The 15,807-nt window shown below is 38.5% G+C and overlaps 1 protein-coding gene across 5 annotated transcripts in view; it reads left to right on the forward strand.

The window, feature by feature from the left end:
- Nucleotides 1-15,807, forward strand: part of ATG7 (autophagy related 7) — a 115,854-nt gene that overhangs the window by 22,041 nt on the left and 78,006 nt on the right. For all 5 annotated transcript variants that reach the window (XR_008451616.1, XR_008451619.1, XR_008451617.1 and 2 more), the window contains exons 16-17: nucleotides 281-356; nucleotides 2,083-2,163. Coding sequence is in view for 1 of the 5 variants with exons in the window: in XM_054076243.1 (XP_053932218.1) it covers nucleotides 281-356; nucleotides 2,083-2,163 (157 nt within the window). In the remaining 4 variants the exon portion in view is untranslated. The remainder of the gene's footprint in view (nucleotides 1-280; nucleotides 357-2,082; nucleotides 2,164-15,807) is intronic.

Here is a 15,807-nt window from a genome sequence, read left to right on the forward strand (position 1 = left end):
GCAACCTGAAAGTTTGGCGCGTTTTCTTTCTTAAATCTGTGAAAGAAAAAGTGAATTAGGAGTTGGACATGAGTATGTCACAAGTATCTGAGATCGATTCTGAAAAAAGAATTGTTGTATTCCCGTGGTGAATCTTAGTTACCATGAAACAGATATTGTGGCTGCGTTCCTTTCCAGACTCGTAACTCTAAGCTGTAAAAAGGTGTCTTGAAGCTTACTGGAAATTTTGACTGTTCAGTATGTTGTCATGTTCTAACTTTCCTTCTTGGATTTTTGGCAGTGGTTATGCTGTGGCCAGCAGTAGTGATGACAGAATGAATGAACCGCCTACTTCTCTTGGACTTGTTCCCCATCAGGTAAATAATTTGTGAGTAAACTCTTTTGTTTAAAAGCTCAGAACTGATAGAAGGCAATTGTGACAGACTTTGCCTCCTTGACAAAAATGTACCGTATGCTGATTCTGTTTCAGGAAGGAAAGTCTTGACATTTGTTTAAAAAAATATATATTAAAAAAAAAAAGCCTTCACACAGGCCAAAGTAATTGTTTTCCTGGCATTGTGTCTGTCCTACTTGTGACACAATTCCTAGTACCCAATTACCAGGAATTTGTAGCAGATAGTACGTGAATAAGGCAACCTCTGACTTTCGTGTTCCATGTTACAGCTGACAATACAAGCGTCTCAAGGTTACTTTTGTTCACTTTTCAAATCCCTTGAGTTTGAAAAAAAAAAAAAAACCTAAATCCAATAGATTTATAATTATTATAGTTCTCCAAAATATTAGTGTATTTCTGTTACAGTACAGCAGTCATTATTCTTCTGCTCAGCCCAAACTCTAGCTACGGATGTGTTAAGGACATAATTTTTCAGGTTGCTGCATAGACTTCCTGGATATGTTATATTGATACAATCCTTCGGAAAATTGCCTGCTGACTCTATGCTCATAATCGTATCCCTGTGATTTTACCATTTGGGACTAAAAGTGTTCTGTGCTTCTTTCTTTATGTGCCTTATCTGAGTGACTCTTGATGCTTCCATTGTGTAAATCAATCGCTTATTTGTTTCTAAGTGGTATTTTTTTTAGGTTCCATTGGTATTCAAATTTTGCACTAAGAATCTTGTTTGAGAAAAAGATTAAGCTGTTTACTTTGCAGCATCCAGGTAATCACAGGGTTCAATCTATATCAAATTAGTCTAATTTTCTTCTTAATTTCATTTTGTAACCAGTGTTTACACAGCAGTAATTTTATGCAATGGGGCCTCCGTAAGTTTTTCCTTGGGTTCTCTCTCCAGTAGTTCTGGAGTCTCTCTGCTTCTCTCTCTGGAGACCCCCTCCCATATCCCTGTAGGTTTTCTCCATGTTACCACAGACACTGTCAGGTGTGGGGCTGGTAGGGAATATCCAGTTCTTGATTGACTTCTTCAGACACCCGTTTTAGGAGGCTTTGGTCCTCGCTGGCACTTGTTATCTGCTCATCTGGAAGGTTCTTGACTATTTCCAACTTAGATAGTAAGAGGACTAGAACAAACTGTTGCTTTCTGATGTGTTTTTTTTTATTATGTTCTTTGTTTGCTTGGCTTGCCCACTTGTGTGTAAAAAAGCAGAACAGCAATTAATGCAGCAGTCCTCTTTGTTAAGAAGGTGATGTCTCTTCATGGCAGTGGACCTGTAGAAGCAGAGTGAAAGAGATGATCAGTACTCCGAAGACTTCATACGCTAAACAATCAAACCCCACTGCCATGTGTTTTCAGTGCTCTCTCTCTTACCAGAAACAGAGATCTGGAATATTAAAATGATGTATCAATAGTATCGTATTAGCAAATAGTTTACGAAGGCACGACAGTTAATTTTTAGGATTACATGTAGGAAAACAATGTGTTTAACTGATTACACCACGACCTTTTATTTTTCATGGAACGTTGCAGTCAGAAAAGTCAAACTCCAGGTGGTGCTGTGCCTCTATTTATGTTTAAATGGTGTTGCCTTTAAATAGCTGTGCCGTTATTTGTATATAGAAAACCAGTAATATATATTAAGTGTAAGTTTACTACAGATATTGTTGTATTTCTTTTCGTCTTTCAGATCCGTGGATTTTTATCAAGATTTGATAATGTTCTTCCCGTCAGCCTGGCATTTGATAAGTGCACAGCCTGCTCAACCAAGGTAAGTCTAGTTTCTGTGCTGTATTTGTATGTACAGAACAGTCTTGCTCCAAGTCAGTCTTGGGATGCTGAGGACTGCTTTGTATTTGTTATTTTGTCTTACTTACCTAGTGCTTGGAATCAGTTTCCAAGCCCTAAGGAAGTATGCAGTGTTCTCACTTCAACTCAAGTTCTTTTGCCCTCGTACTCTTCTTTTTTAGGTGTTTTCCAAATGTCTTTGGCGTCATCTGTTAACGTGCTACCTCCACGTAAATGTTCTAGGTATAGCTAAAGAAACCAAGCGGAGATTAGGGCTGACACTGTTCTGAAAAGTTTATCGTGTAAATACTGTCAAAATCTTTCCGCTTTATAGGAAGGAATAGAAATGGTATTGTTTTTAATCATTTATGAAATCGGTTCTGATGCCCAGTGAATAAACATATCCTTCTAGCTTTCTTCAACTTGGTATCAGTACAAATATCCAAGTTGTTTATATTTCTCATTTATGATATAAAACAAACACATGAAGAACCTTTCTGCTATGGAAGTTTTTTTTTTTTTCTTTGTTGAAAAGACCGTTTTGTTTTAACGCTGGTGTTGACAGTCTTGACTCACCTAATGGGTTTACAGCTGTTGCTTGGATCTGAGCTGTGCCTTGCCAGAACACCAGGGCAGCCCAGCAGGGGCTGTGTGAGGCCTCCTCTTCAGCATTGCATGGTTTTCATCTGCTGCAGCCTTGAAATTTTTTTCTGGCAAGTTGAAGACGTTTTGACTGAGATACCTCAATGTGAAGATTCGGAGGTTTTAACTCATGGTTTGGCCTGCTTGGCAGTGCTGTTTATTGAGTTCACCTTTAGGTACCTTGAGACTGCAGGAAGTTCTTTCCATTCTTCTCAGTGCACTTGTCCTTCTTTCAAACAGCTATCAAAAACTCAGGGTGCTATCATTTTTTCTGAAGGACTTGCACAATTTCTTTTACAGTATTTCTTTTATTTCTCTAAGCTCTCTGGGTACATTTGAGAAGTTTTGATGGACCATTAATGTCCATTTTCTTCTCAAAAGTTGAAGCACTAAGCTTAAAACTGCTGTTATTTTTAGAAACGCTTATCTGACCTCTTGAATAGCTGAAAGCTCAGCGGTAGCTAAAAGTGATTATTTTCTCGTCTTTTCCAGAAGCATGGTTAGCAGAAACTCTATGTGTGGTACCTAAAATATTTTGCTTCAGAAAAATAGTTACATGTAAAAAGAAAAGCTTTATGATGGTGGAGACGGAGAAGTTCAACTGATTTCCCTTTCTGTGTCTGATCCGGGCCATATTGATACGCAAAACCAATAAAACCATACAAACATACATTGATGTAGATAAATTACATGCAGGTATCAATTTTTTGTTAGCAAATCATTTCCTCTTGGAGGTCATTTTAAGAGAGCCCTGTTCTACATAAACAGACTTGGTGATTTAATAAAAACTGACTTGGATTTTAGCAGCTGTGCTATTCCCAGAGAGATCACTTTTCATGTGGTTTCGGTATTAAATTACTTCTGTGATGAAAAGGTTGCTTCATTGGCACACATATTTCCTTACAGTAGAAACACAGGATTTGTTTACTTTGCTAACTTTCTGTTTATTAGCATAAGAGTATGTCACCCGGTATTATCTGAACATCTGATGCTAATACTTTGGAATGACAAATCCAATTACAATTTAATTGTAGTCTATATGTTGGCTTTTTTTTAATGCAGTGATTTAGCATAATTGTATTTTTATCTACGTCAGATATACTGCATATTCAGAGTTATAGCACAGGCGAGAAGTGGCTTTTCTGATATAATTGAATTTGCTGTACTCGATTCATCTTCTTCTTCCTTACGTCAGCATTCTTTTTCCTTGAGCTCTTGTCACTGAGTAACTCGTGAAACACAAGCCTAGTGAATTAGGAATTTTTTAAGACATTCCAGTGCATTCCTATGCCGTGCAGTACAGCTGGGAGACTTGGGAGAAGCTGTTAATAATCCGTATGTTTAGAGATTAGATTCCTTTTCGTTCTGACTCTCAGTCATGACTTCATTTCTCTTTGAAGCCGAAGAGACCAGACATCCAAGCAGCCAGCTATTCTGTACCCAGAATTGCGCTAAACATGCTGCATGCCAGAGAAGCTTCCCACAGGCAGTTGTTCAGGAATTCTGGGATGGTCGCAGCAGGAAACCAATCTGTTTTTATTCTGGGCCAAATTTTCTTTGTATGATTTCCCTCTCAGTCTTTATTCTGCTTCTGCACAAGTATATGCTGGAGTGAGAAATATTGTCTCTCAGAGCGGAGGGCGCTGCTCTGCCAGCTGAGCAGAGAGTCTGAAGAGAGGTGTGAGCTCTTCTGATGCGATTCCTTTTCAATGTCTGCCAACTTGTGTTGCTGAGAAGGGAGAGTCCAAAGTTCTTTAGATATCTATTGGTAACAAGTGCTTTATTTACAGAATGAGCGCGTTAAGCTGAAGACTTGCTGTGCTGGTTTGGCTGGCTGTGCACTCTGTTGGGAGCAAAACGAGGGTATTTTCTCGTAATATTATGGTGAGAAGCTTTACAATCCTGTAGAAACATAGAGTGCTCCGAATCCTGTACTTCCTGATCCTTCAAGGCTAGAACCTTGAAACATGAACGTTAAAATGTATATCTTTGTTAATGTGAAACTGTGGTTATATTTTTACAAGCGTAATGAAAATTTTGCTGTTATTCTCTCTCCATCCTTCTTGCGTGTCATGGAGTGAACCAGGAGACCTCATAGATTCAGAGTTTAATGTCAGAAATTGCTACTCACCTACTTGGATATAGAGATGTCCTGTCTGTTTTTACATATAGCTTACAAATCTTCCCTCCAGACTTCAGGTTTGTCGTCCGTGTTCTAGAAAGGTAGCTTATTTTCCTTAAGTATGTTTCTCCTACCCCTACTGAAATTGTTCTGATGTGTAATTATCTCCACTGTCAAATTAGAAGGGAAAAAAAGCAGCATAAGTATCTCTACTAATTTTCAAGTTCTTTCTCTACTTTCTATTCAGTACGCTGAAAAATTGAGCTAATTAAGTCATAGTTGTTTTAACCACTGAGCAAATTTACTGACTGACTTTGAAATGGTTTTCAATGTCATTGCATTTCATGAAAGAGTAGACACCAGGGTCAGGGATGGTATTCTAGGCACTATGTTACATTTTCTGATTGCAGTCAAGATATTTCCTTACCCTTGCAGATGTTTTCCCTTTTTAACATCCCAAGAATACATTAAACACTTCTGCTGTGACATTTACTGAGTGCCTGTGTTGCGTAAGTTATTTATGAGTGTTTCAGTTTTGAAATCTATCATCATGTAGACATAACAATGCTTTTATTGTTCTCATCTGCTAACTGCTTTGCCTGCATTTTTACTTTAAACGATTCCAATCAGTTATGACAGTAACTTGCACTATTTGGTAACTCAGTGATTTTTTTTCAGTTGAGATAAATTTAGTTTTGATTCCAGCGAGACCCCTATATTTGACCTAGCTGCATTGAGGAAAGACTTTCATATTTACTTTCTCTCATAACAGCGTATTGTAAGATGTTACGGGGAAATTGGTTTTCAACTTTTTCCGTAGTCCCTTTTTCAACTCGAGTATTGTGTCGGTGTTAAATAGAGATGTATAGGTCATGGAGGGGAAAAAAGCCTGTACTAAAAAAAGCTATTTCTTGCACAGCTTGCGAAAATGATGGAGGAAATGGGGAGAAATGTTTGTCCTTTAGGAATGAGTAGTGCAAAAATTTAGAAAAATGTTTAAAGAGTTATTTCTGTAGCTGTGCTGTAACATTAAGTCTGTGAAAGCGAGTCTGTTTATAACTTTCCTTACTTCCTGAATTTACATATGTTAACATTTGACGCTTCTTTGTACAGTGCAGCCTCTGTATTAATATTGGATAGATTTCATTCAGACTTAAAGAATGCATCCTTAGTATACCTCGGCATATTTTCAGCATGCTGAGTTACATGTGTTACTTTCCTTTCTCTTAGAGTGGCATGTAAAATCATCTTATGATAAATGACTTAAAGAAATTTATCACTTTTCTTCTTCCTCTTTGAAAAAAAAAGTCATTTTAACTGGAGAGAGAAGGAGGCAGGATTATCTTGACCATAACTTTTGAAATCTCAGGCAGGCTTTCTTCTCTGCGTATAAATTTTAAATTCTGTAACAGAGTTGAAATAATACGTGTTTTCAAAATTATTCACCATGAGGATGGTTTTACTGCTTTTTGCCTGAAAGACCCACTTTCTTGCGAATAATGCCTGGTCTTACTCTTTCAGAAATACTGGGCTTCTGTTAAAAAGGTCAAAAAAATATCATGTCAGTTATCCCAAGTGAAAGGATACTAATGGAAGAAAGCTCTGATGTGTACTCAGAATTCCACATCACAGGCTAAGAAATGATAAACATGGTACCATGACCATTGCGATGGAATTTTATTCCCTTAGAGGAGAGGAAATACTATCAAGAACCCCAGAAATCCTGAAAGTAGTGTTAACTTTTAACATTACCCTGTATTTTGAAGAGAGAAGAGGGTGTAGAATCAGCAGTGTATTCCATTTTGTGCATTGGGAAAGGTGGGAAGGTATCTGTATGGACAGGATGATGGATGACAATTGGAAAATGGAACTTAAAAAAACAGCAACACTGAAATCTAATAAGGTAAGAGAGAGCTCATTATCTCTGCCCTATATCTGAAATCAAATCCGTGATGCTTATTGAAGACATCCACATCCCTGGAGGTGTTCAAGGCCAGGCTGGATGAGGCTTTGAGCAACCGGCTTTGAGCAACCAGCTTCATTCTTAATGGAGTACATGTAGTTCAGTGGAGAAGTTACGTCTTCTTAGTCCTTGCTTAGTCCATCCTCATGGCTGGAAACATCATAGCTAATCTGATGGGAAGGCAGTAGTGCCAAACGAATGGCCTTGTTCATAACAGCTCACAGTAAAGATTGTAAGGGAACACGGGGAAAGCTAGAACATGTTTATGTTCAAGCTTAAATCATACCATTTAGCAAAATTCAGAAAGCGGGTTGCCATTCCTGTGTGTTAGCACTGTTATGGCTAGATTGTAAGAGTTGGAAACGATGAGTGTTTGGTACTAGTTAGTGAGAGTTGTGGGATGCAGGTTTATTGATGTTTAGTGGATGGCATAGGTTGTTGACACCAAACAGCTTCCCAAAGTCAGCAGCGGGGTGGATTTTGAAAAGAGAAACAGAACTTCGTCTGCTTTATCTTACAGTAGTGAAAAGAACTAAGGTTGTTTAAAAATTCAGTCAGCACCCAAGGTGGATGGTTCAAACCATCACATTCAACCAGCACTGCTGCCGGCAGCATTAGCTTGTCCTTTTGTTCTCTCCTCCCCTCTCTCGGGCACGATGATGCTAGAAATCTATAACAAACAATTGCTCTTAGCCATGCTGTTGTCTTCATTTCAAGTTTTAAAATAGTTGTGAAATTGCTTGTTAATCCATTTGTCGTTTTGTTATGTTTTTTTCAACTGAGATGGAGGTAGCGAGTAAAAAAGCATTCAGCAGCCTTTTTTTTTTTTTTTTGACTCCTGTCTGTTATCCTCTGTTGTAATTTAATTGGAGTTATATGAAAGATTAATTTCTTTCTGTTACTTTTTCTCTTAAGAAGAGACTAGTGTGCTTCTCCACAGCAAATCTGTAAGACATTACTCCATTTTAGCCAATGTTATTAATGTATTTATCTGTATTAAGAATTGACGTGGCTTATAAAAAGTTAAAGAACGGTTTGTGTCTTGTGAGACTAAACCACCCACCCAAATATTTCCACATGGGTGAGGATTTGTTTTGCATTCAGGGCTCCGAGAGGAGGATGCATTTTCAAAACCTCTGACTGCAGGATAAATAAATCCCAGCCTCTCAGGAGCTAGCAGCTGTATGGGCAGTGTCAAAATGGTTGTTTTGAGTGTGGGTGTTGGCATGTCTATGTAAATGTTGAAAACTGGAGCTTTGCATCTTTCATGTTTTGCTTAGCAAACCCGGTTTTTATTACCCAGCCCCCTATCCCAAGATAATTATCTTTACCTTAGCCAGTCCTTTTGTCTTGATCACGTATGACTGCTTCTTCCTGGATGGCAGATGCCGCCATTGAGTGTCTTAGGGGTTTTAAATATGCCTTGGCATAGAATATGTGTTTAAATAACAAGGTAAAACAAAATTCCTCCCCAGATTATTACAGTTTAAGGTCTTGTCTTCATTGCACGGGTGAGTAGATGGCTAAGGTTTACTGCAAAGTTGGCTTAGGACCCGTTTTTTTGTGTCCTTTGCAGTGGAAGTTTTGAACTCCACTAATTAAATAATTTAGAATGTTTCTGGAGAGGAAGAGGCTAAAGAAGAACAGAGAATGTATCGCTCCTTGTAGCTTGTTCTAGTCCCTCTTCTTTTTTCTCCAGAAAGTCAGCAATTCTGTTGTTATTTTAGTTTCAGAATAGTAAAGTTGCTACATTAAGAATCCCTTTCTAGTAATGAGTAACACGCTTTTGCCCTTCCCAGAAAAAAACAAATGATTTTGTTATTCTGTATTTCTTTTATTTGGTAAATTTGTTAAGTGTTTCCTGATGTTTAAGTGAAATAGCAAGTCGATTTATGCTGATGTGGCAGCACACCATGATAGATCATAGCATCAAAGCAAGGTGGCAGTCTCAGAATTGAAGCAGCTGATGTCACTGACTGGTCCATGGCCTCGACTAGTTACTTGTCTCCAAGTTAAATAGCATTAAAAAGAGTAAAATTGTGTTCCAGTAATTCTTCAGTGATCTTAAATAGATGCAAGATGTTATTCTAAGCAGTTCTGAGAAGGGGAGAGAATGGTTTGCAAGTCTGTCTTAAATAGGAATCTCTATTATATGAATTAAAAGAAAAAAGAGAATTAATTCAAGGCTGTAAGTGAAAGTGCTGCACTCATATAATTTAGTTTCTGCACCGTGAGTAAAATGAATTTTCCTATTTTTAGGATTAACTTTAAAATACTAGTTTTAAGGGGAAGAAGAATCTCGCCATTGTTAAAAATGATCGATTCGTATCTCTGACAGGTTATGTTTCTGATGTATTTAAAAGAGATTCTATGCCTCTTAGAGTTTTTTTGAGTTTGTTTTTCTCAACGTTTCTTCTTTCTCCAATTCAATTGCATTTAACTGCAAGTTAACACCAAGTAAAGGACTACCATTCAGCAGAAAAGAGATAACATTGCCACAGTTTGCTGGTATTGACCTATACAGTGTCTAGCTGTGTCTACAATACTGTTTTTAATTATTTATTTTAATGACAAATTACTGTTGTCTTGTCACTGCTCTGTGAAGCTGGTATGGAGTTCCTTTTGTGTCAGTAGAAACAGAAATGAACTAAAATACTTTGACTTCAGATATATATTTGCTGATGGACTTTCATATAAGAATTGCAAAAACAAAGTTGGAGAATGCTAAACTGGATGAAAATTAGGAACATAGAATGTCGGGTGATGGTGGGATTAACATCATCACCATTACCGCTGCTGAATTGACAGCAGCCCTATGGAGAAGGAATGGGGGTGCTGGTTGATGAGGAGCTCAACATGAGCCGGCAATGTGCGCTAGCAGCCCAGAAACCAACCGTGTCCTGGTCTGCATCCAAAGCAGCGTGGCCAGCAGGGAGGGAGGGGATTCTGCCCCTCTGTTCCTCTCTTGGGAGACCTCATCTGGAGGATTGTGTCTAGTTCTGGAATCCTCAACATAAGAAGGAGATGCAGCTGTTGGAACGGGTCCAGAGGAGGGCCACAAAGATGATTGGAGGGCTGGAGCACCTCCCATACGAGGACAGGCTGAGAGAGTTGGGGTTGTTCAGCCTGGAGAAGAGAAGGCTCTGAGGAGACCTTATAGTGACCTTCCAGTACCTGAAAGGGCTACAGGAAAGCTCTGGAGGGACTGTTCATAAAGGCTTGTGGTGACAGGACGAGGGGCAATGGGGATAAACTGGAGAGGGGCAGATTTAGACTGGACAGAAGGAGGAGTTTCTCCACCATGAGAGTGGTGAGGCCCTGGCCCAGGTTGCCCAGAGAAGTGGTGGCTGCCCCATCCCTGGAGGTGTTCAAGGCCAGGTTGGATGGGCCTTGGGCAGCCTGAGCCAGTGGGAGGTGTCCCTGCCCATGGCAGGGGTTGGAACTGGATGGGCTTTAAGGTCCCTTCCAACACAAACTATTCTATGATACTATGTTTCTACGAATGTAGAAGCAGTTCAAACCTAATGCTGTTAAGTTTCTGTCTGAAACTGAAAAAGTCAGTTGCTCATTTGGCTGGATATGAATAATTTGTAATTATTCTTTTTACTTCCGTAAGGTTTTTGCATACTTGTAATATAATGCCTTCTATTCCCTTATTTATTACTCCAAGCATTCTGTGGCTGTTAATCAAGGAACTTACAGATATGGTACGTTTGATGTCTGCTATTTATGCCTAGATATTTTTATTTGTGAGCTGGGGAATCACTTTAAGTACAAATAAAATAAAAAAAAGTCCAAATGTTGCTGGCTGAAACATAAACGATTCTTTAATATTAGTGACTGTTTGAAAAGTTTAGTATGTTGACATATTTAATGCAATAAGTGAGACAAAATACTTGTTTCTATCAGTTATGTGCCAAGAATGCTAATAATTCTTAGAACGTATGTAAGAAATAGTGAACTAATTTGAAAGATTGGCAGGGTTACATAAAGCTTCAAGCCTAAATCACAGAAATGGGAGTTTTAAGGCATACAAGGTTATGGTCCAAAGCACTCTTTTGCAGTGGTAATTGTGATAGGCAAGTACTCCAGATTCTTACAGTGCAGCACTGTGTGCATATGACAATTTCAGCCATAATTCTGCTTCTGCAGATGAAAAAGTCATGCCAACATGGTGCAGTGAAAGACTGGAAATACAGCCATGTTTCTGTCTTCTGTGATGGAATCCTATAACAGGAATTTGGTGATGATGTGAAAGTGTTATTTTTTTCCCCCTAATCTTTATGCAAATAGGACTTGCTTTATTATAATCTCATCTTCAAATTATGCTAAAATGTTAGGTGATAACATTTAAATTATTTATAGTTTGCTTGTGTTTCAGTTATATTTTTAATCTTGTGAGATTAAAGAGATGAGTACTGCATCTTCTCCCAGATAATTTTTTTTTAATACCTTCTGTTTTTAACTACTGTAGCTTCTTTCTTGTGGGCTCCTCTGCTGTTTTCTCATTGCAGTCTTTGTCAGGCGTCTGTCTGCATTTATACTTGTTTTCTTCAAATCATCAGCCTCACTTTATTGGGCAACTGTTATTTTGTTTGCAAATGCCTATGTGGGCATTTTTTAACAGATTAACTTAAGTTTACCCTTTATTCACCTTTTCAGTTGCCTTTATCCATGCAGTATTTGAAAAAGTACTTTTGTTTTGTTTGAAATTGGAAAAAAAAAAGTGAAGGAAACGGAATTAAAAGAGATGCTAAAATAACTGAAACTGATGAAATCTGGTAACTACCTGCGGGTTTGGTGAATATGCTGGTTTTCCTCCAGTGCTGTTTTGCATAGACCTTGCAGCACATCCAGGTAACAAAATCTGCTCTGAAATGGTCTGTTAATTACGGGTTTTTAAGGTGTCATTACTGGCTTTTTGCTCGCTTAAGTCAACTCATCCAGAATGGACCGCTCCAGTATAGGTATTGTATAGGTAACCAGAATGGTACTCGGTGTAAGGCAGTTGTGTTTCTGTGAGAAGAATAATTTTTTAAGCTGATTGGGGGAGTGACCTTGCTTCGCTCCCATCCTTACGGGTTGCCTGTGGAAAATGGATGCTGTTATTTCTTCATGGCAAACCCGAGGGTTTTACTACATGCGGCTGTCCTTACGTGTGGGTGACAAACAGCGTATCCAGCCACAAGTCGTCAATACCGTTAGACGTGACTGGGGAGAAAGAAGGGCTTTCTGCAGTTGCCGTACAATAGAGAGTGAGTAATGCCAGGATGAGCTGGAGCCGGGAGTGCTGTAGCTGCCGATGAGCTAAGCAGCATAAATTTTGGACAGGAAGCAGAATGGGGCTAAATGAAGTTGTAAATATCTGTCCAGGGTAAAATGCAGAGCGAGCAGGCAGGAGATGGCTGTTAGGTGACTGAAGGATGTACCCATGTCTTAAGAAAGGTCAGAGCAGATGATCTAATGGTACTGTCTACCTGAAAACTCTTCTGTTCCTCTAGTCTCAATCACTAAAATGAAGATTTTTATTTTTTTTCCTACTCTCCCTTTCTGTTTCTTCCTTTTCACTTCTGTTACTAATGCTTTCAGGCAGGGAAGACTCAAACTTGCATGCTGTCCAGTACAAAGTCCTTACATTGGCTGTAATCTAAAGATGCCATTGTGTTTTAAATCACTTTTTTAAAACTGTTTTAGAAAGGAAATAGTAGCTACAATAAAAATCTCACAGTTTTGTCTGTATCATTAGTCTATCGAGTTTTATCAGCCAAAAGTTACTTGTATGTGAAACATAGAAGGTTATTTTAAAAAAAAAAAAAATAAAAGCTCAGAATGAATTATGAATTTTGTTCCCGAGAAGTGAATGTAAGCAAGACCACGCTTAAACTGACATCTCTGAAACTATAAAGAACTCCTTCCTGTTCATTGTTCCAAAGAAGAAACTGCAAAGTGCTAAGCTAGGAAAACCTCGTTGAGACCTTTAGAGCATGTTTTTCAGTAAGTCAGTACTCCATTTTCTGTCTACTGCAATTAAAAATCGATGTAGGTAACAGCAACAAACAAAATGCGTTTGTGTCACTAAATTCCTACTCTAAATTAATATGGCAATCTAATATAATATATATAAGCATGTAAAATTTGTAAACAGAACATTGAATTCTGTTTTCTTTTTCTGACTCCACAGTGTTTAGCGGAGTATGTGTCCGCTTCAGGAGGAGGAAGGGCGAGGAGGGGAAGTGTGCTGTCTTCTTTGAGTGGAAAGTGTTTAAAGCCAGGAAGAGTGTAAAACAGCTCCCATATTGTTTGGAAGCAGGCTACCCATATATCTTATTTAGTGTAAACGATAAATCTGGTAGCATTATCTCTTTATTTTATTTTTCCTGGAAAGTAAACAATACTGGTTCAAGCTCTGCAGATGCTAACGACTCAGAAAACAAAAAAGCCAAAACAAATATAAATACTGGTAAGAAGTTTAAAAGCTGTGTGACAGAAATGCAGCATGAAATATGATCCGATTTTCCATCAGTGGGCAGGTTCTTGGGATGAGAGGTTTGGGTTTTGTATTTTTACTTTACCAGATATTAATTTTTATGCTATGAAGCAGTCCTAGAACCAGATTCTCCTTCTACCCAGCAATGGAGACTTCTTTGTGAAGAATGCTATTAAAAAGAATATAACACCAAGGCCACACATCTGTTTCTCGTTTCAAAACAAGCTCTTTTAGAGAGAAGTCTCTATTTTTTTCCTCCTACCATGAGATGTGCTTTTTTTCCTTCAGTAAACAGACAAGAAGAAAAAGATCATTAACAAAGTGAGTTCCTGTGTATCTTACACAAAAGGATTTAGCAATACATTAATTTATCCCTGTGGTGATAATGTGTATCCACAGAGTCATTTGTTCTATTAAAATGCCATCATGTGAAAAACTCAGTTGTCGCTCTGGCTCTGTAAAATGGAGCCTGGAACCGAGATTATAGTGTCAACCTGAGAGGAGATTTACGTGTGTCAGAAATGAGTGTGGTTTTAAAATATGACAGTATTTATAACAGATGTGAAATACAAAAGGCATGCTCCTTTCTAATTCTCCTCCTCAGCTCTGAAAAGTGACCTGCAAGTGAGAAATAGAAGAGTTCCTTAATAAATCTGTGTTGCTCCAGCTTGCCTTGCTGGGCAGAAGGATCGTATCCCTCTGGTTCTTTGCAGTTTTTTCTGCTTGAGAAAATTAATTGCTGCGTAGTGACATGTCGCTGACTGACTGGATGGTGACACGTTTGTTCCCAGAAAATAATACGTGAGGGACTTTTTGCATCTGGTGTCAGATAGGAAGTAATGTGAGATCAGGAATAATAAAAATTATAATGTCTCTCGGGTGTTTGTCCTCCTGTGAGTCTGTTGTTCAGAATGATCATATTGGTACCAAGTGTGGTGTTAGCAGCAAAGGGAGTTGTGAGCTGCAAAAGCAAACTCGTGCCAGTCATGGGCCTTTAGACTCTGCTGGACTTGATTACAAGGAGAAAATTTCCTTTCCACACGGCAACAGACAGGACACTTAGTAAATCTGGAAACGTTTTTTACAATTATTTTGTGTGTATTTGATGTGTAGACTGGCTTTATTCCTTATGACCTGCAGGGTATTCCTGTGTGGTCTCCGAGCCTAGGAATTTGAGATGAGTTTTGTCTCATGCTGTTTTCTTTTTGTGATACATTCAGCGGCTACTGAACTAATGCATGGCATACTGCATTTGTCAGAGGATGGCTGTTACTGAATTTGTCTAGCGAAGTTCAGACATGGGCAAGTTCATGGTGTTTATCCCTTTTGAGGTATTTATTGTAAAGTTTTAATCACCTGAATTGGGAAATAAAAGTCCCTAAAAGTGACAAAATGTTGTTTCAATTGCTGGTTGCATTAAAAGGATTTCATGAAGGACTATGTCGCCTTTAATGGTACCACTCCTGCTCAGGTAGTGAACCGAGCGATACTCCCAGGTCATTCCTTGGCTCTCTGATGCGTTGTTCCTTGGGCCTTGTGGCTGGAACTTCTGTTTTAAACTTAGTCACCAGATACTGCTACTTAGCAGGTTGTTCCGATTATAAAACCCCAAGTAATTATCATCAGCAAGAACACTTTTTTTGCTAGCTTTTCAGGCTTCTGCAGGTGCTAATACAAGAAAAAGATTCTTTATTGGTTTAGGTTTTTAAATACCATGTCTCTAGTCAGATGTGTTACCCTAACCTAAATTTGCCTTTGGAATGCAGTGGCCAGTTCAGTAGCGTAAAATGATGGAGTTTCTACAAGGGGAAATCAGTATTTAAATCTTTTGACAACGTTGCTATGACCAAATCTACTGTTGTCAAAAGATTTAAATCTTTTGGTTTGCAACGTAAAAAAACCCAAACAATGCTATATTTCACTAGATCAAAAAATAACATATCTTCAACTCATGGTTCTGTGATGTTATTTTATGAACGCTAATGTTTTATTAACATTTTTAAAGACAATTAAAGGGAGCCTTCCTAGCTCTGCTAATCACACTACAAAGGGCATTTGGATTTAATACAAATTCTTCCAGGTGATTCATGTTGAAGCCACGCTGGTCACGGTAGATGTCATTTTAGCCAAGCAGTTGGCTTTGTGTGAGCGCACAAGCATTCGTTTTTATCTGTGTTAGGGAAAAGGAAAGGTTAAGTCAATCTCTGGAATAAAGCTGGGCAGTTTATACAGAGCACTCTGGCACGGGGAAGGGATCCACTTACTGAGGACACTGTCACAGTTCTTTGGAAATGAGGGTGAAGGAATAAATAACTGAGTAACAAAATCAACCAGACTGAAAGGCTGTTTGATAGACTTCTTGTATATATTCAGGTTGCACTTGGTTCCCTGCTCTGTTCGTACTTTTTGCATA

This window comes from Cuculus canorus, chromosome 11 (genome assembly GCF_017976375.1).
Source record: "Cuculus canorus isolate bCucCan1 chromosome 11, bCucCan1.pri, whole genome shotgun sequence".
Taxonomy (NCBI): domain Eukaryota; kingdom Metazoa; phylum Chordata; class Aves; order Cuculiformes; family Cuculidae; genus Cuculus; species Cuculus canorus.